The sequence below is a fragment of the Odontesthes bonariensis genome, chromosome 23, assembly GCF_027942865.1.
Source record: "Odontesthes bonariensis isolate fOdoBon6 chromosome 23, fOdoBon6.hap1, whole genome shotgun sequence".
Lineage (NCBI taxonomy): Eukaryota > Metazoa > Chordata > Actinopteri > Atheriniformes > Atherinopsidae > Odontesthes > Odontesthes bonariensis.
This window is the reverse complement of record NC_134528.1, coordinates 17,792,672-17,818,443: the sequence shown is the minus strand read 5'-3', so window position 1 is coordinate 17,818,443 and position 25,772 is coordinate 17,792,672. Positions and strand designations below refer to the sequence as shown.

At 41.1% G+C, this 25,772-nt stretch overlaps 1 protein-coding gene across 4 annotated transcripts in view; it reads right to left on the bottom strand.

Annotated features, from left to right (window-relative positions):
- Nucleotides 1-25,772, bottom strand: part of LOC142374443 (voltage-gated potassium channel KCNC1-like) — a 54,155-nt gene that overhangs the window by 20,717 nt on the left and 7,666 nt on the right. For 2 of the 4 annotated variants that reach the window (XM_075458146.1, XM_075458148.1), the window contains exons 2-4: nt 25,037-25,724; nt 5,163-6,144; nt 3,035-3,229 (exon numbers count right to left, since the gene is read on the bottom strand). In XM_075458146.1, coding sequence (XP_075314261.1) covers nt 3,035-3,229; nt 5,163-6,144; nt 25,037-25,657 — 1,798 coding nt within the window. In that variant the 5' untranslated portion in view covers nt 25,658-25,724. Of the gene's footprint in view, nt 1-1,105; nt 1,127-1,959; nt 2,089-3,034; nt 3,230-5,162; nt 6,145-25,036; nt 25,725-25,772 lie in introns of all 4 variants that reach the window. The other 2 variants (XM_075458147.1, XM_075458145.1) reach the window with 2 other exon arrangements.

Here is a 25,772-nt window from a genome sequence, read left to right as displayed (position 1 = left end):
AAGCAAGAAACGAATCAAATTTCTCGGGTGCTTACTGTAAGCACCAAGTGGAATCTCTTTCTGCAGTGCCCAATTTTCAAGATACTAAAAAGACAAGGACCATTTTAGATCCCCAACCTAAAGGTACAAATTAAAGTGTACAATTTGCCTGTAAACTGCCTAAAGCAGCATCCTAATGACTCCAGCAATTATTTTCCTCAGTGCTCTCCTGATTTGCTTTAAAGAGGGATTTTTGTGGCACTTAAATTGCAGTTTATACAGAATCACCATTTAAAACTGTAGCGACCTCTGCGTGAAAGGTTTGGACAGTTCGGGGCTTGCTTACCTTACCTTAGCCACTTTTCGGTCAAATCTGTCACAGCATTTGTCTGTCTAGTCAGAAAGTGTGTAAGTGCTTCAGTCGCCGAGTGCAGCTTATATTCCTTTTGATTTCTACACAGGTCTCCACTGAACTATCAAGAAAAGCACCAGAACTTTGCACTACACTAGGCACTGAAAGCACAGTTATATAGTCTTGGGAATAGTATTTCAGATCCATTACACGCTCATTGCACAATATTTTGTATATCAACTCTGCAGTGTTGTAGCCACTTTATAAGTTGACGTCATATTTTGCTGTTGGAAGACTTTGGATGAAAACACAATAGATTTGGTTGTTTTCAGCGTGCCATGTTTCAAGAGGTACTATTCCTTGACGTGGATGATGTCACTCATCCCCATAACCTTAGGCCTTAGGAAAATCATGCACGGCACTGCACTCCATTAAATCAATGATGCCCAATCAATCCTTACAATAAAATTCAACATCTGTGCATTTATGCATGCATATGTTAACGGCTGAAGTGCGTTTTATTCAAATTGGGAATAAAAGCCACTGGAACTGCTTTGCATGTATGCTTTTTGCTGCAGTTTCGTTTAAGATAGCAGTGCGTGCTTCTGTTTACGAAGGTGCAGGTTTGTGGGGTAGGGGATAAACATGAATAAACACAGTAGAGGGGAAAACCGAAATTAAGCCACACACAACGACACAAACACAACACTCAGACGGCATTGAGAGGACAGAGACACAGTGTATAAACATGTAAGAATGAAAAAGCCCACATACACACGCGTGATATGACACAACCTGAAGAGAGAGACAACAACAACACAGAGGCACATGAGACAACAACGTGAGCCGCTGTTCCCGCTCATTCTTCTTCAGAGTATGTTTTATTAGTTACTCACACAGGACACAACAAGTGGGTTATTTTCACTTGAGCTGCTGGGTGTGTTTGTGCATACCCACATGGATCTTGCACTCATGACTGTATGCAGGTGTTAGGCTCTCGCACAGACACAAACATACAGGTGCACACATCTGTGCACGCTACTTGTATTGCAGAGACATACCATTTTCTTTCCAGATTTTCTTCTTTTTTTTCTTTTTAACATCTCTAACATTGTTCATTGAGATTGTCGCTACAGTTCACAAAAACTATGATAAAAAACAAGTTATCATGCAATAGGACATAGGGCTGAGGTTAGGTTTCACTGGATGAAATGAACCAGATATCAGATGATGAGCCCCGAAATGCCTCTTTGCCATCACAAACCCTAAAATTCACATTTAAACACTACGTAACCTTAGCTCAACTGTTTGCATCAATCTTTCGACATAACACTTAAACTCTACAGCACACTTTTCACACTTTCAGGCACAGATTACTCCATTGAACATTTAGACACAACATTGTGGAAATGTTTGTGTATCTGTGATTTGAGGTCATACATACAATGTGCAGCTGCATCTGTGTTAAAGTGGGTGCTATACTATCGTGGCACACTTTGCACTATTGCAAAACATGCCATGTCGTGGAAAGCTAGATCAAAACATCTGGAGGTTTCCGGTCAAAAAAATGACTAGGCAACGGGTTCCCTTTATTTATTTTCATTATTCTTTACTATTTCCAGCGTTACCTCTGGCCTATGGTTTGATCCAGGAGGAGGTGGAGTTTGCATTGAGGTCCTGCTGTAGCAGAGACCCCTCCATCTTAAACCAATCCTCAGTCAGAGGGGAGTCTGGGCTGGGTGCCAGGGCTGCAGCCTCTACAGTAGTTTGTTGTCAACAGGGGGCGTTGAAAGTTTGAAGGGTGTGTGAGGGAGTGTTTTGGTGCAGGTTGGTGGCAGTGGTGGTGGTTGGATCGCAATAGTAAATGGATTGAGGTGTCAGGTTTTCATGAGCATGAGGATAATGCACATGTACCAAAAAAATGGGGGGAGAAAAAGTTTAGCACAAAGGAAAAGAAGGGGGGATGGGGGTTTAAAAATGGGGCAGAGGAAAAGGGTAAACAGGAGGGGAAATTTAGGGAGGAGGTTACATAGGGAAAGTCATCAAAAGGATGGGTTAGGTTGGGGTGGGAGGTAGGTAGACCAAAATAAAAGGATGATGCAAGGCAGGGGGGAGAGAGAAACAGACAAGGAGAAACATAAGTGACGAGAAGTAAATTAATGCATGGTCAACTGTCTGAGTCCAGAAGACAGAGAAAGACAGATCGTTTCTGAGTATAAATGAATGTGACATCATGGGAACGAAATGCACAGACACCATGGAAAAATGGAGTACATGACTGAGGCTGTGTGAAGAGAAAGAAGCAACAGAGAAAAAGAGGCAGAGAATTTTTTGTGACAAAGGAAATCAAAGATGAAACCAAGCAATGATGGAACACAGACAACATGAATGTGAGGAGGTGGAAACAAAGAGAGCAAAGAAGAAGAGCTAGGTGTATATGCATATGTTGCAACCACTTGACTCTATATGTGTGTGTTTGTTGCTAAGCGTGATTGGAGTCTTCCAAACTCAGTTTCACATGTGCTCTCTTTCATCTGAGTCTGAACTTTAAAACATACAATAATCTTAAAGTACTTTATCTGCATTGGCTGCACACTGGACATACATTTTATATACGTTCACAGCATATTGTGCCTGGCATCTTGCTGTGGATCTGTTTACATAAGATGTGCAGACATATCCGTCTCCTGGTGTGAAACGTACCTTTCCGCACATTCCCATCTGTGGCACGGAATTCCCTGGTGTTGAGTAGGAAGCAGGCTCGGTCCTGCTGGTAGCGTTCCCTAGTAGGCCCTCGACCAATAGGGCTCCGTTCGTCTGGGCTCATCACCTGGTCAATGGTGGGGCAGTCCTCGTTAGCCAAGGCAGCCGAGGCTGCATCACCATTCTGCTTGGAGTCTGAAGGGGGTAATGAAAAGGTAAAACCACAAAAAGGAAAGTTACTCAGAGAGGAACATACTGTGCGTCTATTTCCTCAAAAACATTCACTAGACTTAGTCTGTTAATTTGATAGAAAAATACCACATTTTAGTGCTGAAACACCATGTTAGTTCATGGATTATCAGTTGTTGGACTTCACGTGTTTGGACAACCGTATATTTTCATTAACTGTGTTTCAGATGCACACAATTGCTTATGTGCTAAACATGAGGTGCAAAACAACATTTTAAATAGCACAACAAAACAGAAAAACTAATAATAATAATAATGTCTTTGTTGCTGTTGTTTTCTGAAAGGTTATTTTTCTGTAGAATGTGTTTAATGCTCTCTTGATGTGTTTGGTCAAATATATATTGTTTCTCTTTTGACATGGTGTTTTCTGTTTTATTTTGTCCAAAGCTGCTATAATAACATTTTTTTCACTAAAGGGTCTTATTTTTTGTTGTTTTTTTGTCTAAAACTTGTGTTTCATAAATCTGGGCCACCTTTTTTTTATCTTTGGTAACACAGTATCATATTTACCTTTTAAAGAGAAAACAATGAAAAAAGAAAGCACAGTTTAGGAATTCTGAGCATTGGTACATCATAAAGTCAGAGGACCGTGAACACTTCTACTCAGGCATGCAAGTTATCAGAGTATTAAAATTTGAATTAATTAATTTTGTCCTTAAAAGGGAACTGCTGTATTTTCAACATTAAGCCTCTTTTATGAGTCGTCTGCAATGTTTTAGAACCCCCCCTCACCGCTTTTTTTAATTTTGCTGCTGTCTCCGGTATTTGCCTAATTTTGATTCTTCTCAACCTGCTTCAGAATGGCAAGTCATGTGCATGTCCTAAAAGGTCCGTAAAAGCACCATAAACGTCCGTTTTCAAAATCATCAACTCACCGGAGTGGTTACTGGTGTGCACTGGTAATCCATATCAAATTTCGTTGCGAAAAGTTGCTTCTGTCGTGTTTTATTTGGCATTTGATTTATTTTTATTTGACTATTTTCTTAGCGGTGGCGGAGTAATATCAACGAACATCCAGTACAAAATGTCAAATAAAACATGACAGAAGCAACTTTTCGCAACAAAATTTGATATGGATTACCAGTGCACACCAGTAACCACTCCGGTGAGTTGATGATTTTGAAAACGGACGTTTATGGTGCTTTTACGGACCTTTTAGGACATGCACATGACTTGCCATTCTGAAGCAGGTTGAGAAGAATCAAAATTAGGCAAATACCGGAGACAGCAGTAAAATTAAAAAAAGCGGTGAGGGGGGTTCTAAAACATTGCAGACGACTCATAAAAGAGGCTAAATGTTGAAAATACCGCAGTTCCCCTTTAAGAAACAAAATATATTGAAACAACTTACAAAAAGACTGAAAGAAATCCAAGCAGACAAGATGTAGTAAAAGCTTAGCGGAAACCAATATTTTGTGTTCAGTAATGCATTTGTTTATGCATTCATTAAATGCATTAGTTCAGTAATGCATTAAAGGTGCATTATGATAGCCTGTGACTGTTTTACTGCTAATGCTGGATAAAAAATCTGTGAAGTCAGCCAAAATTCAGACGCATTAAGCTGTTTTAATAGATAATTGGGTTAATTTGCCCTCCATAGTGTTTCTTCTTAGCTGACAGATGGATGCCTTTAGGCAACTGTCAACCTACCAGTTTAGTGTAAATTACACATGAGTTCTGATGAGCTTATGATTTCTCCAGGGTTGTGTGAGAATCAACCATGCATCATTTCTTGATATTACTCCCACTTCTTTTTTTTTTTGACAATTTGGTATTCTTAGTTCCTCACCAGATCTCTAAACTCATTGTGCATGCTTAAACTGCCAAGAGTGATTTCCTTTTCAGTGACATGTTTGTTTTAAAAAAACAAACCTCTTACCTCGGTTGATCTCTATAATTTCTTCTTGGGCAAGAGGACAGTCACCCCCAATGCCTCCAGACCCCATCACTCCACCTAAGACATTCCCCAAGATTCTTTGCGGTGATGCGGTAGCCATTGCCAAGGCATCTGGCTTGCAGTAGTTGGGGGAACCAGGTTGCGGCGCTCGAGGGATATGTTTATTCTTCTTTTTGGGCAGCTTTTGCTTTGCCATAGCCAGAGAGTAGTACATGCCGAAATTGTTGACAATGACAGGTACAGGCATAGCAATGGTTAGTACACCAGCCAAGGCACACAGAGCACCCACCAGCATTCCTGACCACGTCTCCGGGTACATATCGCCATAACCCAATGTTGTCATGGTCACGACAGCCCACCAAAATCCAATTGGAATGTTCTTAAAGTTGGTGTGGGCACTGGCTGTCGGGTCATCTGGGTCTGCGCCAATTCGCTCAGCATAGTAGATCATTGTGGCAAAGATGAGGACACCGAGGGCCAAGAAGATGATGAGCAGGAGGAATTCATTGGTGCTGGCACGAAGAGTGTGGCCAAGGACACGTAGACCCACAAAATGGCGGGTCAGCTTGAAGATTCGGAGAATACGGACAAACCGGACAACACGGAGAAACCCCAGGACATCCTTGGCAGCTTTGGAGGACAGACCGCTCAGGCCAACCTCCAGATAGAACGGCAGGATGGCAACAAAGTCGATGATGTTGAGGGCACTTTTGAAGAATTCCAACTTGTCTGGGCAGAAGATGACTCGCAGACAGACCTCAATGGTGAACCAAATGACGCACACACCCTCCACATATGTCAACCAGCTGTCAGTCACCACTTCGTACACTATCTCCTCACGGGTCGTGTTGCCCATTGTGACGTTCTCTGTCTTGTTTAGGATGGTGTTGAAGGCCTCGTGCGTCTCCATGCAGAAAGTGGAGATGGAGATGAGGATGAAGAAAAGGGAAATAAATGCCACATACTAGAAGAGAGGAAAGGAAAAGAAAAGAAAAGAGAAAAACAGAAGAAGAGAAACAGCAAGCGAAGGATTACAAGTCGGTAACCAATTAATAGAATTCAGCAAATCAAAGAGAAAACAGAGACGTATTGGAAAAAACTACAGTATTTGTAAAGTGAGAAACAACAGTCCGACCACAAAGTAGTGCAACCAGCGTATGGAAGAACTTGTTCTGTCAAACCAGACTAGTGAGACAAGTGAGACAAATACAAAATGGCGTCAAACTACAAATGTACCTTTTTTTTTCTAAAATCTGCTGTAATCTTCATCTAAAATTGTGTTAGCCTCATTATAAAATGGACACAATAGTTTCAAAGAAAACCATTTTGCAACAAAACAAATGAAAAGTGGATCCTCTAGAAAAACGACAGTCGGATTCATTTATCCTGGTTGAATTATACGCAAAGCAAACAAGCAGAGAAAACAAAGAAGACAAAGAAAAAAAAAACACAAGTATTGTGCAGTGAATGATAAAAACTACAGGAAAACGGCATGTTATCTGTTGATAAGACACTGCTAGATTTTAACTTGCATCCTCGGCATGTTCACTGATGAGACTGATTAGACAAGTCATTTCTAAGATGAAAGCTTTGTTTATGGTTAATGTCCTTTTGCATGATGCCATGGATTGCCTTTTGGGGTCTTTTTTGGCGGACTGCACACCTCCCCCATTTTGTAATTTAGCCCTTGCAACGAAATGGACAAGATGAAGGCATGTGCGTGTCCATCGATTTCGGAGCAATGACATTTCCAGATGGGCCAAAATTTCTGGAAGAAGATTGCTGCCACAATAGTAAAAAGTGAGAATTTCTACTGAAATCCTGAAGCTCATTGTTTGCATGTTCACTTCCAAAATGTGGTCCTCGGGGTAAGCCGAGTCTTAACAGTGTCCCTACACAGAAATTTGAGTTGTCTCTGTCAGCTGATTTTTCAGGTTTGCTCATTTTCTCATGACTCTTTTCTAATGCTCGTCTTCTCTGTGATCTTTAAGCGTTCCATATGTAACCAGTCTTATCATTCTACTGTCACCCATTCAGTTGTGTCATGATAACACCAGGGTTTATTAGGGGCTACTGCATAATCTTTCCCTGTTTGCGGCCCATTCCTACAAGCCCTGCAGTGTATTTATAGATGCAACTTTGTGCTTTATCAAATAAATAATAAAATAGAGACGTGGCCTGAGGGGCAAAGGAGAAAGGTAATTCATACTTGAATGGAGCCCATATACATTATACATTTGCAGACAGCAAAGTAAGTTTTTCCATTGTACAAGGAAACATGTTTCTACTGTGCATATGACAATAACAACTCTGAATCTTGAATCTTATAAGCCTGAGTGTATTTTGTGTTGCTGGCATATACTTTTCCACATTATGTAACATCAAGAGCAACATACGTACAAAAGATGAAGCCTTGTAAAGCTTTACTTCATCAAAGGTTCCGCTTCATTCTCCCCTTTCTTTTTTTTTTTTTTTAAATTGAACGGGAGCCTACACACATTTTCTCCAAGTGCCTTCACAACACAGACTGGAAAATCTAAATGTCTAAGCAACTATATTTTTTGAGGAAATAAGCTGACAAGACCACACTCCAGTGTGTATTTATTTCAGATTGCTATGTTTATTTGAAGCAGTTACTGTTAGTTCAGTTTGGTTATGTTGTTTTAAAAAAAAAAACATTACAGTGGTAGAGGCGGTGGGAGGGCATGGTGGCTGGCTGGATAGATCAAGCCAGTGCAATCATTTTAATTTAGATGTATTATCAGCATTTTCTGTCATTCTTAAAACCACCTACCATCCTTCCCCTTAGATCCTCTGACATGTTTTTTCTCCTTTCACCTTCTTCTCTACCCCTTTCCTCTCCATCTCTAGTCCCTACCTCTTTTCTCCTCCGCTATGTTTCTCACCAGTCTGTGTCTGACCTACTTTTTTACGATTGGTGCAGTGTTCTCCTCCTCTGTATCATGAAAACACACGCACACACACAGAGGTTCTCAATCACCCTCCTACCTCTACCCCCATACCAGCCCCCCTGTGTCCCAGGGAAGCAGGAGAGCACCAGCGACACCGGCTTAGGATGCTCACTGGCTTAAGGCTCTCACATGTACAAATCAGGGCAATGAGGAGATTTTTACCCTGTCGTGTTATGCTCCTAATTCTTTAAGTTGCTATTGTCGCTGCTTCTTCCTCAAGAAGAAAGTTGGAAGTAGTATAACGGGTTTGAATGGTGAGGAGATATTTATTAAGTGATATTCATTATTTTATTTTTTCAAGCTGTAGAGGGTTGTCAATAACACATGTACAAACTAATATACCCAAGAGAATGCAAAGAGAAAATAGGGTTAAAACTGCAGTGATATTGCATGTTCTATGTAGGTTACACAGGTGGAGAAACAGCAGGGGGCGGACAGGCGGGAGGGAGACCAGACAATTCATGCGAAAAAAATACGAAAAGATGAGGTAATAAGAAAAGAAAAAGTTAGCGCAATCCAGAAGAAATATATCACATGTAAGAAGACCAAATGACAAAAGAGTTTGTATTAATAGCAACCTTTAGGGAAATAAGCTAATAAATGATTTGCTCAGCGAAACTTGGCAAGATAGCTCCTCATTCTGATGATCTCAATATGATGTGACTGTTTTGAAAAGGGAACATAAAGTATAACAGGGATGAAAACAAGCAGGCATAGAAAAAGAAGCAGACGCATCAACAGACTGAAGGTTAACAGTAAATGACAGGCCCAAGCCACAGAGGAACTTTTGTCAACTAGAGGGACAAAAGAGCTCTGTGTGTCTTTATCCAGCATGTTAGTGCCGAAAAATCACTTCATCTTAAGGCTCAAGGTTCCTGTAAAAGTAGTTCAAATGAATTAATCTGAATCAAAGCTGCATTAAGTGAACCCCAGTGTCATACAAACTCATCTGATGACTGACCTCAGAGCTTAACCCTATAAGCAATGTTAGTCTGTTGGTGATAGGGGATCAAATAATATTTTTTTTTGAAGATGGATCACATAAATACTGTTCATGGTCTACATCATACGGTGACAGTCTTTTATGGTAAGTCAACAAAATATAATTGATTAATAAATCAAATTTGTCAAATATGTGATTTATTATTTATTAATTTATCAAATAAATTAAATAAAACAGTATTTCCAATTTTTTGTGTTCAATTAGAAAACATAAGGGTCTTGTTTTACCACAGAATAGATTTTAAAAGCCTGCTGATGATTTACAAATCCCAGAACCGTTTAGGCCCAAAATACATCTGTGATATGTTCAGAGAATATAAACCTAGCAGAGCTCTTAGATCCAAGGACTCAGGTCAGCTGGTCCAGTCCAGAGTCCAGACTAAACACGGAGAAGCAGCATTTAGCTGTTATGCTGCCAACAAGTGGAACAAACTGCCAGTGGAGATTAAACTTTCACCAAATGTAGACATTTTTAAATCCAGGTTAAAAACATTTCTTTTCTCATGTGTCTATGCATGAAATCTGCACGATATCTTTGAATTTATCTGGACTGTTGCTTGTTTTTAAATTAATTTAAATTATTTTATTTGTTTCTCTTTATATTCTTTTATGTATTTTTAATGCTTCTTCGACTCCCTGCTGCAATGCTTTTATTTTATGTAAAGCACTTTGAATTGTTTTGTACATGAAATGTGCTATACAAATAAATTTGATTTGATTTTGATTTGATTTAAAAATATGAATTTACAAACACCCACAATTCAGTTTTTCTGACCTTTCTGTTGACAGCTGGGGCAAAATGATAGCAGCACAAAAGATTTGTAATGCTTTTGGAAAGCATCTGCTGATTTGGAGATTTTTCTTCACAATGTTGGTTTCAATTTGTTTCAAACATAAACACCTGTATTTAGATCTGAAAACCTTAAATCAAAATATAAAATATCATAGTTAGGTCAAGAGAGCTTGACTTCTGAAGGCATTCCAATTGCATTTTTACACAGGCACAACAACCCTGAAATGTTTCTCTATTTTACCAGGCGTTACTGTATGTCGACAAAAGTCTGAATGGGTCAGAGAGGACACTACATGGGTTTTGGCCAGCTGCTTAGTACAACATGTTGGTAATATTTGATACTGCCCAGGATTAAATGGTGCTGATAACAGTCTGGTGACTGTGTGAGTTTGCATGCTGATAGTGGGTGCTTCTTGTTACATTTTCTGCTTTTATGTAAATTGCTTTTCACTTTCTTGTTGATTTCCAAAGAGACTTATCAAAAGCCCTCTTTCGAGGCAGGACTCGTGCATCTTCAATGCAAATCGGTGTTATGTGCAAAAGTAAAGAGGCAGAATTGGGACTTTAAAGTTGATCTGCCACTGAGCTAGCAATACAGGTAGCCACAGAGCCGAAATTGTCTATGTGCATAAGGGAAAGCTATGACTGTGAAGCACACTACTTTAACCAGTTATGCTGTTTCACTCAATTGTATCTACAATATTGAACTGTTTTGCGATAGCACACACTGTTGCGGTGTTGATCCACTTTTGTTTGGTCTGTGAAACACCCAAGGAAGCAGTGGCAGCTACCTTTTATCTTTTTTTTTATAATTTTTTGTGCCATTAAGGTGAAACCGCTATGTAAGAAGGAGTTTAAAAATCAAAGAAAAAACACTCGGGGTAACAATGAGTCTGCTATTTTCATCATGTTGCAAACAAAACACTTCCACTTCCACAGTGTATCTTTTGCATCATGTCCAGACTACTGTTTGCTTTACATGGGTACCAATCTGAAGTATTTCCACTTCTGTAAATGTTATGAATGATCAATGCTAACCATTTATGATTACTTTTGTGATGAGTTGACAAGTAAATAGTCTGATGCTTTTTCATTAAGTATGTAGTGTTTATAGTTTTGATAGCTTTGTTGTTCGTTTCATGTGATGCCTTCATGTAATTATTTCATGTATATGTGTGTTGTCCTGCGCAGGTGCCTCTCTTGGTCAGGACACTCTTGTAAAGGACTTCCATCCATTTTCTATACCGCTGAATCCGTCGGTCGGGTCGCGGGGGGGCTGGAGCATATCCCAGCGGTCAATGGGCGAGAGGCGGGGTACACCCTGGACAGGCCGCCAGTCCATCACAGGGCCACATAGAGACAAACGAGACAAACAACCATACACACTCACACTCACTCCTAAGGACAATTTTAGAGTCACCAATGAACCTAACATGCATGTTTTTGGATGGTGGGAGGAAGCCGGAGTACCCGGAGAGAAGCCACGCATACACGGGGAGAACATACAAACTCCACACAGAAAGGCCCCAGCCGGGAGTCGAACCTGGAACCTTCTTTGTAAAGGACTTTTTTTTTGTTATCTTAAGAGTCATATATATATATTTTTTTTAAAGTAAGAATGTATTTTAATACAACAGTCTCCTGTCCCATACACACGTGTAAAGGAAACTGTGAAATATGTTTAGACCTGATTTGGTGACATCTGGAAGTCATGGTGCTGCTTCAACCCGTTGAACTCTATCTAACTATGACTTGGCAAGAGCAAATAGCCAGTGTGGTTAAATACAAAGTTAATGGTTTCTGTGATTAGATAAATCTATTTTTAAGAGAGGAACAGACTACATTGTGGAATTAAACCTTATTTTGGTATCACATCCATACAGCAGCCAGCCTTTTTTAAATATAAAGCAACACATGAATTTTGTCTGGAACGAGGGACAAAGGAGAACTTCTACTGCCTGAGTATTAGATAGAAGTACTTAAAGTGATTCATCAGATCTGCATGTAGTGCGCAATTGTGGATGAGTCTTTGTGTATCCTGAACATGTGTACATCTGTTGGTGTGTCTGTCACAAGTGTATGTGCGTGTGGACATGACTTACAATGTGAGAGAGACAAACAGCCTATGGGCAGAGGAGGTGTGTGTACTGATCACAGATAACAAGTGGCAGCTGTATGAGCACTGTATTGAAGTGATAGAGAGGGATGAGCGGAGAAGACGGAGAGAAAGAAAGAAGTGGAGGAAGATAATAAAAAGAGGAGTAGCAATCTGTCACTTTACGCTTATTTATCTCCTCCGGCACTTTGTGTCTGTTCTCTTCCCCCATCCGTCTCCTCGGTGCAACGTGAAGTGTGTGTGGCTTAACATTCTGGTTAATGCTCTGAATATTCAATTCAGAGGCTCTCTGTAACAGTGATGGGAAGCATAACGTGCTCCGTTCCCTACAGTAGAGCTAACATGTGTGACACCTACAGCTCAGTGACCTTCAAGGTGCAATGGAGCCCCCCCCCCACACTCTGAACTTAAATGGGAAAGATCATCAGCATAAATTTAAAAAGAGCGAAAGGTGGAGATGACGAGTGAGAGGGAAGATGATGATGGGAGTTTATTGTGTAGCAATAGATGAATGAAGAGGTGAGAGTGAAGGAATGGAGGGATAGAAGGTGAAGAGATGAGCAGAGAAGAGAACAACACGATGTGAATCTCCCTCAAAATAAGAGGCGGAGCAGCAGGGCATCAAAGAGCGAGACAGCCATAAAGAGACGGAGAAGAAGACATGAGGAGGTGTTGGTAGAGCATGAATGTAAGCAATATAGCCAAGGAGAGATTGTCTGAGCTGATATTAGCCCTGCAGGGGTTTTTGCATGCATGGCGGTGCGCTGCGCTCTTCCTTAACGGGACCCTAGTGGCGCTGTGTTTACTGCGGCACCATCCAGAAGAGCTTTATCATTACAGTATTACCACAGCCCTGCCTGGCTCTCTGTCACCATGACAACCACTGCGTTAGCCTCTGCTTTCAGGCACCAAGGACAAGACTAAGCCAAATGCTGCTCCTACAGCTGACATAAAGGACTGAATACAGAAGGGCATGAGCCAAATTGTGATCATTCGGTGCTGCTGCTGATTGTTTGATGAACGAGCAGATTTTGTCAGATACAACACATAAATACACATAAGAGATTTTGCTTCTCATTAATGGGGCTTTTGTTCCACGTGCCGACGATGCTTGATCGGCATCAGAATGACGAACAGCAACTGGCAAGAAGGACTATGTGGAGTCTCTATCAGAGGGTGAAGCAAATAGCCAACCGCTGCTGAAGAGTCAGCAATGATAAGGAGACTTTGAATAATGATCTGAAATCAGCACATGAATGAGGCATAAAAAATGAGAGTTTAAATGATGTGAAATACAGAACGTACTCCCGAAGGGCAACCAGAGTAGTGGTTGTAGACCAGGATTGGGTGATTAATCTATTATCTTAAGTTAATGACTGTGGCCATCACTCAGAGACTTCCAAAGATACTACATAATGTGTTTGGATATAACCTTGGGAAGGTTACTAGAATAGCTTTCATTGTGCTAAAATCGTCGCTGAAGTTTTGGAAACATGATATTTGGGAAAAAAAAAAAAACTCTTGAAAAAAAAAAAAACAATCAAGAACAACTAAATATGGAGCCTTTCATTTCTTTCTGTGTTGTAACTGTGTTTTGAATTATAAACTACTTCAATAAAACCCCAACGCAAGGCTTTTATGTGAGTTCAGGTCATGCTCGCATGGCCTGTGATATTTGTCTTCTAATGTTAATTACAGTTATATGTGTTGTCCCCTTCAGATAGAGCATTTTAAAGACTTACTGCTTCAGTCTGCTGAATTCCTGGGTGTCTATGAGATCACAACAATGTTATTTGAGCCCAGAGACACTCTAAAAGTGAGCCAACTCAGCCAGATATTATTATTTTGAATGAATTTAGACTACAGCAAATACATAAGAAAAAAAGATATGTACTAAGGGATGAAGCAGTCTCTGACTCATGAAAAGAAGAATAGAATATAATATAGAATATTTCCATGTTTCTTCTTTTAATAACTGATAAAATAATCTACCTGAGCATCACCTGAAACTGTTCAGAGCCCCCAGGGAGGCTCTAATTTTGAGAACTCTTGGCTTAGAACCAGTCAAAAGATAATTCAGAACAAATTTCAACACTAAATTGGCAATTTGTTTTGTTAACTAAAAATTAGTCCATGAATTGACTGTGCCAGCATGAAAAATGTTGAGCAGACATTGAGATTGTTAGTGCAAGCTAGTCCATGACTGCAAATCATAACAGACTGGTGATGGACAGAACACAGTAGCAGGGGAGATATTTATTCCTCATAACCCTGGAGCCATGTTTCAGGTAATGAAATCAACTTGTGTGAGTGACACGTTTTAACTGCCTGTCCTGTCAGACCCTGGACAGGCATATTAAACAGAGGAGCGGGAGACTCTAACAGGGGTCACCCAGTACCCAACGCAGTACACTGTGGAATTTGAAGGGCAGGAGAGGTGAGATGTGAAAAAGAGCGGGACTGGTGGAAGTACATATGGGACTGAGAGGAGAGGGCATGTGTTGCATAGGTGTAAACACATGACCGCATGCACCAGTATTATCAATCCCCTAAAATTCTAGGAAATGAAGGAGGAGGAATAATGGGAGTTGAAGTGAGGTTGTGCGATATAATTAGCTTCAGCTCAGGGTAATCCTGGCGTATATTTTATTTTCAGAGTGCTAGAAAGACTTCCTCTCTGAGGTCAGTGCTCTTGGAAGAGATCCTGGTAAAATTTCAATCACTGCACAGACTTCTGTTTCAGAGATTCCCCGAATGACTCAACTCTTTGACATGATACAGATGAATTGTAAGCTTTTCCACACACACAGACACGCATGCTGCTCTCTTTTTGACACGTCACAGGGTGGTATATGCTCTGCAGCACTCAGGTGGCTTCTTTTTCATTCCCACTGCAGTCCTGTCAAACATTTCTAAAAACAAACACACCCTGTTTGCAGTTGAATGAATGGTACACATGTCTGTTCCTTCTTGTCACTATTGTATTTGGATCCGATCACTGCAGCTTACATGTGCATTTTTCCTGTCCCGCCTGTTCTGTCCAAGACACATGAAGCAAGTTTCTGTTCTGTTAGCAATGCTGACAGACTGTCCTTATGCCTCCTCCTTGTTTTCTAAATCACCCTGTCCTTTCTTCCTCTGTCTTTGTCCCTGCAAGTTTTAATTATTGTCCGCAATCTACCTCGCTGCTACATCATAAAAAAAAAAATGAAACGCCATTAAACACTGGCAAAGGACAGGCTGCTCTTAGGATTTTTTTTTTTGTAACACACTTCTCTAGATCAGATTTCTATTGAAAGTGTTCATTTGTTAATACACGCATATAACACGCACACCTCTACTCTGCTGCGACTTGGACAGGAGGGACAATCAGGAAGCAGATGGTCACACAGGAATCGTCCCAGTAACGCCCCACAATGTCATTTTCCAAGGGAATGAGCAGGGATGCAGTTTGACTGTTTAAGTGCCACATAATGGCACGGCAGCCAGGCACAAAGACAGTGTGTTCATAATAGTAAAGGTAAACAGATTGGCTCTGACACTTATGCGACCTGTTCTGACCAAAAGATGTCTGAAAAATCAGTTACCCCTTGAACACATTAAGATCGGAGATGCATACGGGTATTTTGCATCAGTTTTTACTGAGTTACTTCATTCTTTTATTTAATATGTCAAAATTGGTCTCAAATGGGAATATGATCCCCAATTCTTGATCAGGGGCATGGAAATAAACAACAAAAAAAAGCCGATTAAGTCCTTGAGTTCTGAGAATTTTTTTGGTATTCAATTGGCTGAGGTACTCAAATAACTGTCATGGATGTGAGCAATTTGATGACATCATCTTGCATTAAGACAATCATTCTTTTGGAATTTTAGTTTCCTGAAATGTTGTTTTGATTAAGCACTGTCTACCTAAGTGGGAACCAGGTTGAAATTATTTGTACATTCTCTGTATATTGACATATTAGGCCCAATTAAAAGTCCCCTTTTCTTTAGAAGATCAGTGAGTAGTGATCATCTAGAAGGCCAGTTGGGTGGCTAAATGGGCCATTACTCGTTAAATCCCAAGAGAAAAGGAACGCCTACTCTACTGTAAGTTTGAAAAATTGACTAAGGCCAAGTGGTACAGCTGAGGGATTGAACTGGGATTGGGCCTTTTTGGGGTTTTTACGCAAACGATTATATATTTCTCTTTTTTTTTTTGCTTTATAACTTTGAAAGTTGTTATTCGGCCTGTGCATGATATATGAACAAACACCTCAGTAAAAGCCTTATCACTAATATCGCTAAGAATAAATACTAAATTTTGGGTTGTGTAAGTGCGACTGAAGTGGAAATTTATGGATTTTAAAATTCTACCCATTTCTTATTGGAAACCAGTACTTGTCACCAGGACACCAGTAATTCATATTTTACATTAGAAAAAAAATCTAAACAAACCTAAGTTTTCTACATGTTGAAATGTCCAAATGACAACATGCAGCGACATAAATACCTTTCCGAATCTTTACCCCTCGTGTTCACATGCTGTTCCCATGTGTGAGCGTGATCTGCAGACACAGAAGAGTTGAGTCGAAGGAAGTGATTTATCTATGTGGTGTAAGTGTGTACTCTCAGCCAAATGGTTTATGGGCAGCTACACTTACAGAGTATGGGCCAATGTGTAAAGGTGAGCGTATGCAGAATGAGTTATGTTCTACCAGGTGTTTGAAGGGGTCAAATGGAAGTCGTACGTTTTAGGTGAACTGCGTAAATGGGTTTATTTAAATTCATTCTGTGATTATAGCACGTCCTGGAGATTGCTTATGAATCTTATGTATCTTGACTCTGTGAAACGACTTTAAATCCAGCGTGCAATCAAAGCAATTATACTCTGTCAGAGTACACTTGTTTATGTGCTTATGCATGTGCCAGTTTATGTGATTATAGTACACAACACACTGCTCCCTCACGTGATTTGACAAGACTCGCCCCATTTAGAGAATTCAGACTCCTACCACTATAATTGTCTCTGGCACTGTGTTAGCTCTCCACTACATCAATGTCTTTAATCATTTTAATTCCAGAGCATAAGAGCAAAATGTCCAGGGTTTATCACAAGGCCCAACTAATTGACTGTCTGTAGAGTTGTAGTGTGCTGATTCAGCACTTAACCAGCATGGCTAAGTAGGCTGAGGCTGGGGTGAAAGGAGGAAGATGGCTGGACATAAAGAGAAGAAACGGAAAGGGAGTTCAGTGAGGGAGTTTGCTTTGCAACATAACAACCCAGCTTTTGCCTGAAATTAGATTCATATAGTTTGGTATAGTTTCAGGGAATAGTGTCAAGCTACAGCCTGCAGCCTACAGTTATTTAGAGAAGGAGACTTCAATTATGCCTCTTTTCACAGGTGAAATTGAAAAATCTACATACCAGCACTTAGAAAGATCTTTAATTAGGTTTAAGGTATTCAATATGTTAAAAACAAAAGTGGATAGAAAACAAGTCTAAGTTTTACAGAGGGTTAAGTGCCAGAGAATAGTTCTTGGCCTGGAGCAGTTGCCAGGCAACTAGTGGAGACACTGTACAGTCACTGGTTCTGACTAAGATGAAACTTTCCACAAAAACAAAGCACAATGTTCTACTTTATAAGCCTCAACAGTTGCAAGGAGATTTTTGTGCCACAGGACAGAGGCAGTATAGATTTCTCTCAGTTTCCCTTTTTTATGCTAAGCTAAAACAGTGCCATATTTACTGTACTGGCACAGATTGTTTTCAGTTATCTCATCTATTTCTCTGCAAGACAAGAGTTCAAATCTATTTTCTCTTGATTCTCTACAGATTTGAAAGGTGCAACAAAATTAGAATATAAAGCATCCAGAAGACTGACATATTCTTGCAAAGTATTTTGTTATTGTAAAGTTATCCCATAACAAACAAATCTGTAAAGCTGCATAAAAAATAATCAGGATTTAGAACATCCTTTAACCATAGAAAAGGATAATAAAACCATTTACATGAAGACTTAAGTAGAATGTTATTGTATGCTACTGAGATGTCCAGAATAAACCTTGGCTTTCAAAATCCCTTTTAAGCGCTTCTTGCTTCTTCAACACAAAGATCCTGCATGTGCCCTTGTTGTGAGACATTGTGCATCTATCCAGTGAAGTATCGCCAACACACAGGGCTCAAGTTACAAGGCAACAAATAGCGGGACAGAGACTTCCGAGGATACAAATACAACATGAGAAGGCCTGAGGTACAAAACCTTGTCAGGGAAAAATTGAAACACAATGCAATATTTACCAACTGTAGGCACAGGAAAGCCAAGTCAGCAAACTGCTACACCTGCGATGCTTTAAGAAAACAATTAATCTGAATGGACTCGGTGAGCATTGAGGAATACTTTTTTTTTTTTTTTTTTCTCTAGCAAGATGGGTTTGTTTTGAAAGTACTGTCTAGGAGCTGAATGATCATACAAGCACTACATATCATCCTCTCACCAGTAATGGAGAAACAGATTTGCCACCGGAGAATGAAATTAAGGCCTCCTTTTCCTTTCATTGCTATTTTCAGAGGCAGCCCATAGGGGCAGGTACAAGAATGGAAGTGGGAAATAGGCCTTTGAGAGGGTTCGGTATTTGAATGAAAACAAAGTGGATGCATTGCTGGAAGTAAAATTTCAATGCTATGCACTCAAAATTTTTGATTTCTCAGTAGAGCCTTGTAAAGATATGTTCTTCCAGTGAGTGGAATAGTTTCTTCTTGTGGCTTTCGAATGAGATAGACTGATTTCAGATTATGAGCGAGCCAGCTGTAATTCTAAGAGTTTTAAGACAGAGTGGACTCTGGAATTTCTACAACTGGTTGGTACCACAGTTACCATGATACTGTAGTGGTCTCTGTGACTGTAGGGTAAAACAAAACTGATGCAAAATGATCTCACAAGACAACAATAAGCTGAATTTGAAGTGATTTGATACAAAGTGGAAATGCTGTTTTTACTCTGTTAAAATCAATAGAAGGCAGCGTGCTTTGTTTAAAATCAATAGGAGACATTTTAAAATACTTCTCAACTACTGTAAAAAAAAAAGTTGGAGTGTTAAAACTCTGTCTTTGTCTTTACACGCCCGGAATTTTAGTCACAAGGACTAAACAGAAGAGAAAAAAAAGAACTATATTCTAACACCTATCATCAACATGGTTACATGCTGCCATTCCGACATTCCAACATTGACGTTCAATTGTCGGAATGGTGACATTTTTTTAAGAAATGAAACGTCCCGTCATTCCGAATTTAATTTTTTCTTTTGTCGGAATGGCGGTATGATTTTTTCTTTTCAACATACCACCATTCCGACACGCGATTTCAGCACCACACGCGTGGACAACTCGCCATGCAATAATAGGGCTGCACCAGCTACAAATGCCCGAGAGAGAGACATTCCAACACGCAAGTCAAGCAAGACTGATCACACCCACTCAGAAATTTACTGATGATGAGGGCTGACGAGGGGCTCGTTGTGTAGCCAATATTTCATTTGGCAGTGTAAAACGGATGCTATTTGTTTTGTGACAATTGCCTCAATTTATTTTACCTTAAACCACTGAGAATGCTGTCAAAGTGAAGCCTCACAACAGCTGGTAGGCTAGATCTTTATCAGGATAATGGACACTTAGGTTCAACGGCAGATAAAATGTCTTAAATTTCACCGATTTTCGAAGAGTGGCATTAAATTTCATCTGGGTGGCATTAAATTTCATCTGGGCGGCATTAAATTTCATCTGGGCGGAATGAAAGAAAGATATGTCTGGAGAGAGCTTTTGTGTGTGCGCGAGTACTTCCGGTGAAAACTTCCGGTGATTTGACAGCTAGGGCGTCAGGTTAGGGCCAGTGGCCGTAAACAAAGGTTATAGCCGAGAAGAAAGATGATAATATAACGTAGCTAAAAAGACTAGCTTTCTTCAGTAGCCTAATGCTTACCGATTTAGCAAGCCTAGCAGCCTCGTTGCTAATGCTAGCCGCCGTAACGTTACCAACCATACCCGACGTCAAGGAGTTGGCTGAGCAGGGGCAAGATTATGGAGGGGCTGGCAGAGTTAACTTCATAATGGGTGAGTGCAGGTTTCATTCACTTGTTTTCATTCTTTCACAGGATTGATTCACTTCATTGGTTTATCCGATTGCTGGCCGCCGAGCCATTATGCGTCTGGGTTTGTGTAGGTTACTGATCATGGTTGTTAGCAGTCGATAGTCAGGTTGTGTGATGTGTGTGTATTTTTTCTATGGGTACATGCCATTGACTGAGCGGTCTGTGCTCGTTTTTTATTTTTATTTAATTAGATTGGAGATAGTAATTAATACTGGGGGGCTGGTCCCGTGGAAAATTGCCAGGGCCGATTTTTTTTCCCAGTCCGACCCTGACAGCTCCCAACAAGTGTCGGAATGGTGGTATCAAAGTGTCGGAATGGTGGTATCAAAGTGTCGGTATGGCGGGATGTCGCAGTGGCGTCATGTCTGAGTGACGGGATGTCGGAATGCCGGTTGCATACCCATCAACATCTGTTGCCTACTCTCTGTGGAGAGCTTTCATTTTCTACCCGGAGATGACCTGTTCTGCGGCCATTCGGCAAACTGGCAGGTTGCATTTGTGTTTATGACAGCATTGTGGGCTCTTGAGCTGAACACAGTGGAAAAGAACAGCAAACAAATGAACAGCAAGACATGACCTTCGGGGAGAGGTGGGTTCTAACAGTGCTCCTCCCCAGAAATTAATTGGATGCAAGCACACAATGTCCGATTTTGGAAGGGGCAAAGGGGCATCTTGACCATGTTGAGGTGTAAATGGGGCTTTGTCAGGAGATAGCTGACAAAGACGGCCGTGTTCTTCTGGTGCAAAACAGGAAGTTACCAAAACAGAGCTAAAGCTGTGGAACGGCAACAGGACATCCATCATTCGAACTAATAGTAAATGAAAAGACACTGAAAATGCATTAAGCACAATTCATTAATGTAAGTGAATCTTCAGTGATTGAGACACTGTTGCTCAAGCAGATTTGAGTGTAAAACAGTTAGCTGATAAATTACGAAGACAAAGGAGATGAATGAGCCACGATCAAGATCTGCATGTGGTCTTTGCTCTACTGCAAGATCTATGTCAACCGGGCCTGGATGCTGTTTTTGCTCTGTTAAAATCAATAGAGGGCAGCGTGCTTTGTTGAAAATCAATAGGAGACCTTTTAAAATACTTCTCAACTACTGTAAAAAAAAAAGTTGGAGTGTTAAAACTCTGTCTTTGTCTTTACACGCCCGGAATTTTAGTCACAAGGACTAAACAGAAGAGAAAAAAAAGAACTATATTCTAACACCTATCATCAACATCTGTTGCCTACTCTCTGTCGAGAGCTTTCATTTTCTACCCAGAGATGACCTGTTCTGCGGCCATTCGGCAAACTGGCAGGTTGCATTTGTGTTTATGACAGCATTCTGGGCTCTTGAGCTGAACACAGTGGAAAAGAACAGCAAACAAATGAACAGCAAGACATGACCTTCGGGGAGAGGTGGGTTCTAACAGTACTCCTCCCCAGAAATTAATTGGATGCAAGCACACAATGTCCGATTTTGGAAGGGGCAAAGGGGCATCTTGACCATGTTGAGCTGTAAATGGGGCTTTGTCAGGAGATGGCTGACAAAGACGGCCGTGTTCTTCTGGTGCAAAACAGGAAGTTACCAAAACAGAGCTAAAGCTGTGGAACGGCAACAGGACATCCATCATTTGAACTAATAGTAAATGAAAAGACACTGAAAATGCATTAAGCACAATTCATTAATGTAAGTGAATCTTCAGTGATTGAGTCACTGTTGCTCAAGCAGATTTGAGTGTAAAACAGTTAGCTGATAAATTACGAAGACAAAGGAGATGAATGAGCCACGATCAAGATCTGCATGTGGTCTTTGCTCTACTGCAAGATCTATGTCAACCGGGCCTGGATCGATGAGGAAATCAGATGCAAATCGTATTGTATAACACCTCATCAAAGAGAAACAAATACGCCCATAAATTTTGTCAATTGGTCCACAGTTGTGTTACTGTCCGAGAGTGCAGAATGAGCCCAAGCACCTGTAAGCTGTCTCATGTTTTAAAAGGTGATGGAGACGGAGAGGATGGCTTTAAAATAGACAAAAAGAGAAGATAGTCAATAAAATAACAATCAATAGGCAGGCAGGAGGGCTGGGGTATTGGACGGCTCAAGCCTTCACAGATAATCGAAGATGCAAAGACAAGAGTCCCCACCCCCATCATGTAACGTCTTTCTTTCTGATGTTGTCACCCCCTCACTGTTTGTCTCAATACTTCTCTTCTACCTCCATCCGTTTCCCCCAAATTCATATCCCTCTCAGGCTCCTCTTAAGTCCCTTTTCCCTCCATTTCTCTGTCCTTCTCCATTTCCCTCCCGCTCTCGCCCCCGTCTGCCTCTATTCTCCTCCTCCAGCGCTCCCCCTCCTCTCTCCCGTGTCTACTGCAGCAGAAAAGCAAGCACAGACACCAGCATGTGTGTCTTTATACATGTGTGCGATACTACGGTAAAATCCACGAGCAAGCCTCTCAGAGTCACGAGCAGTGAAGGTGAAATGAAGAAAAAAAAAGACCCTGTGTGAGAGTCGAATGCCCTGATCAAATCATTGATTGCTGCTGCGTTACATCACAGCCATGCAAACAAACCCCTTTTTAAATAATTTGACTGATGTCTCTCCCCCATCTCCTTTATATTTCCTCTCATCTCCCTCTTCCTCTTCCTCGTCTGCTTCAATGTCTTTTCAGAACAGCATCTCCCTTTTTCTATTTCCTCCTCTTTCTCAATTATATGGTCTTTTCTCTTCACATCCAATTTGCATTTCCCAGAACCAAAAAAAACAAAAGGTTCCGCCTCATTGGGTGAGATACTTTTAGAGCAATGGTGAAAAAAGAAAAAAGTGATCTGGGTCACATCGCTGTTTGACGTATGACACTGGCATAGTAGTCCCACACAGTAAAATGGGGTTACGCTCACCCACAAATTGAGCTGGTACTGAACAGCCTCTCAAATGAATTCCACCTACTACCTGCTCTGCACTCTCCATAACCCCAATTGGTGTCACAAACACCATTTTTTCACACAGAATTCATGGTATTTTTTCTATGATGCATGAGTAGATGTGGAGTATTAACTGTATATTGCATAATACAGAGCATTCTAGCAGCTATGCAGCTTTCACTCAGGGTATAGCGACAATGAAGACACTGTTAGAATTTATTTGAAACATCTTTTTTCCTTGATGAAAATCCAAACAATTAAGCTTTCTCCGTTAGACCCATCAATTAAAAAACTGAAGGCTGTTTTGTGACACGAAGAAGGGTTAGAGATAGTTGGAGTTGTGAAAAATCAATACAACTGGGATGTGAGTGACAGTTAAAGAAGCCCTCCCTGCCCAATCCCTTATCCAAACAGGAAGATCAGGTGGCCTAGCCCAGACTATATGTCTGTCACAGCTCATCACTTTTCCTTTTCCTTATAGAGGGAAATGAATCCAGGTAGGTCTAGGTGAACCTGAAGAGGTGTGAATATGTGTGTGTGTGTGTGTGTGTATTTGAGAAAAGAAGGTAGGAGCCTTTGTGTGCAGTCACTCTTGTTTGTCTGTGACTGTAGATGCAACATGATTTGCTGACTGTGCGGTGGTTTAGAACTTTTTGTTCTGTTCACATTTAACAATCTTCAGTATGATGGATTCAATGCCTCGCCACTGCAGGTGTCTGTTGACTGTCTGGTACTGCATATAACCTGAAGCCACAGCACCCGTTGTTCCTCAGACAATCTCAGGACAGTACGAATGGTACTAAAAGCAGGATGCAGGAGAAGGATGATCTGGCTATGACTCTGGACACACAAAGTCAGAAAGAAAATGAAAGCAGCGATGATCAACCAGCTGGATTCCTCTGCAACAGGATGGTGTGTGTGTGTGTGTGTGTGTGTGTGTGTGTGTGTGTGTGTGTGTGTGTGTGTGTGTGTGTGTGTGTGTGTGTGTGTGGAGGGGGGGTGCAAGCCCACCACAGATCAAAAACACAGTCAGGGGTCCTGTAACACCTGTATGATCAAATGCCACTAAAAAGCTGATGTTATGGGGTAAATCATTAAAAACTCACATGAGATCAATAAAGGTTTTCAGAACAGAGAAGCAAGTTATGCACAACGGAAGAAAAGCTTGTGCATAAAAGGCACGAGGCATTCAACTGGGAAAGAAGAGACTGACAAAAAAAAGAAGAAAGACAGAGTGTACCATCAACAAGGACAAATGTGTGGAAAGACGTGCACCTCAACAAAGCCTCAAAGCCTCCACTCTGATGCATTAAATAAATAACTGCCACCATATATGGTGCACTGATGTGCATCGTAAATGGACAAGTATCACCTAATGAAGGCGTTTGGATGCAGGAGGCGCAGCGGATGCTGCGTTCAGAGGGAGGTATGTGTTAAACCTGCTCAAAAAAGAGAATAAGACGATGGAAATGGTAATTTCACAAAAGAAAAACGGATTAATTGTGAATCTAGATCTCTTAAAAGTAATATGCATAATATGAAAGGCACTGAGGTGATATGTTTGACTACATTGTTTCTTACATCAACTTGTTGTGGGCTACCAGTCTACAGCTATATGGCTGGCATACCTTTTCCATTTTTCCAAAGCTATCAACATTAATAATTCAATGTCAGTTCATCAGTACAGGCTACCGCCATTTAATACACATATTACTGTCAGAGATTACATACCAGCAGTAGTGATCTGTAATTAATAAGGGTTGTTTTTTTTTTACTCAATTTAGTCCACGTTAATGATACATTTAAAAACTAAGTTTTTAAAAACTTATCATGAGGCAAGCAGGGGTCTGAAACAGCATGAGACTGAATATGCAACAGTATAGACACAAGTTGGTCCCTAGAGAGACATGAGTAACTCACCCGGGCATATTTGGAGGAGTACGGGTCTTCAAACAGAGCCCATATTCTGGGTTGCCAGATTTTCCAAAATCCTGTTCTCCTTGCGTCCTCCTGCATACACAGTCTTTTCAAGTCCCCATCCGCACCGCCCAGCGCCGGGTCGTCGTCCGGCGCGTCTGGCTCTGGATTCTCAAAGCTGTCCAGCGCCTCCTCCGCATCCCGATGCTGCCGGTAATTCATCCAGCAACACGCTTCCACGTCCGTCTCATCGATGCCCCAGAAGGCCAGCTCCTCTTCGAACAGGGGACCGCACACATCGTTGGGACAGTGCAACTTCCCGGTGCGGTAATAGTTAAGGATGAAGGAGAACACTGACGGGTGGCGGTCGAAGAAGAACTCGTCTAATTTGGGGTCGTAGTCGAAGTTGCTGAACGCGTCTGGTTCGGTGAGCCACGATAAGCGGGTACCGGGCAACGTTTTTAGGGTGCTCCGGTAGGTCTCATGCCGCACCCCCCCGCAGTTTATCACGATTTTCTCGCTTTCCGACGGACAAGTCATGTCTGCGCTGTAACATGCTTTGTTGGACGACTTGTTCCCACCCTTGCGCCCTTTGAAAGAGGATACACACACCGAACTGAGCATAGAGGACCAGGGGGGAGGGAAAGGATGAGAGAAACCGAAGGGAGGAGGAGGGAGGAGTCTGAGGAGTCTGCGGGGAGAGAAAAGGGGCAGAAATTTTAGCAGAAGGGAGAAATAG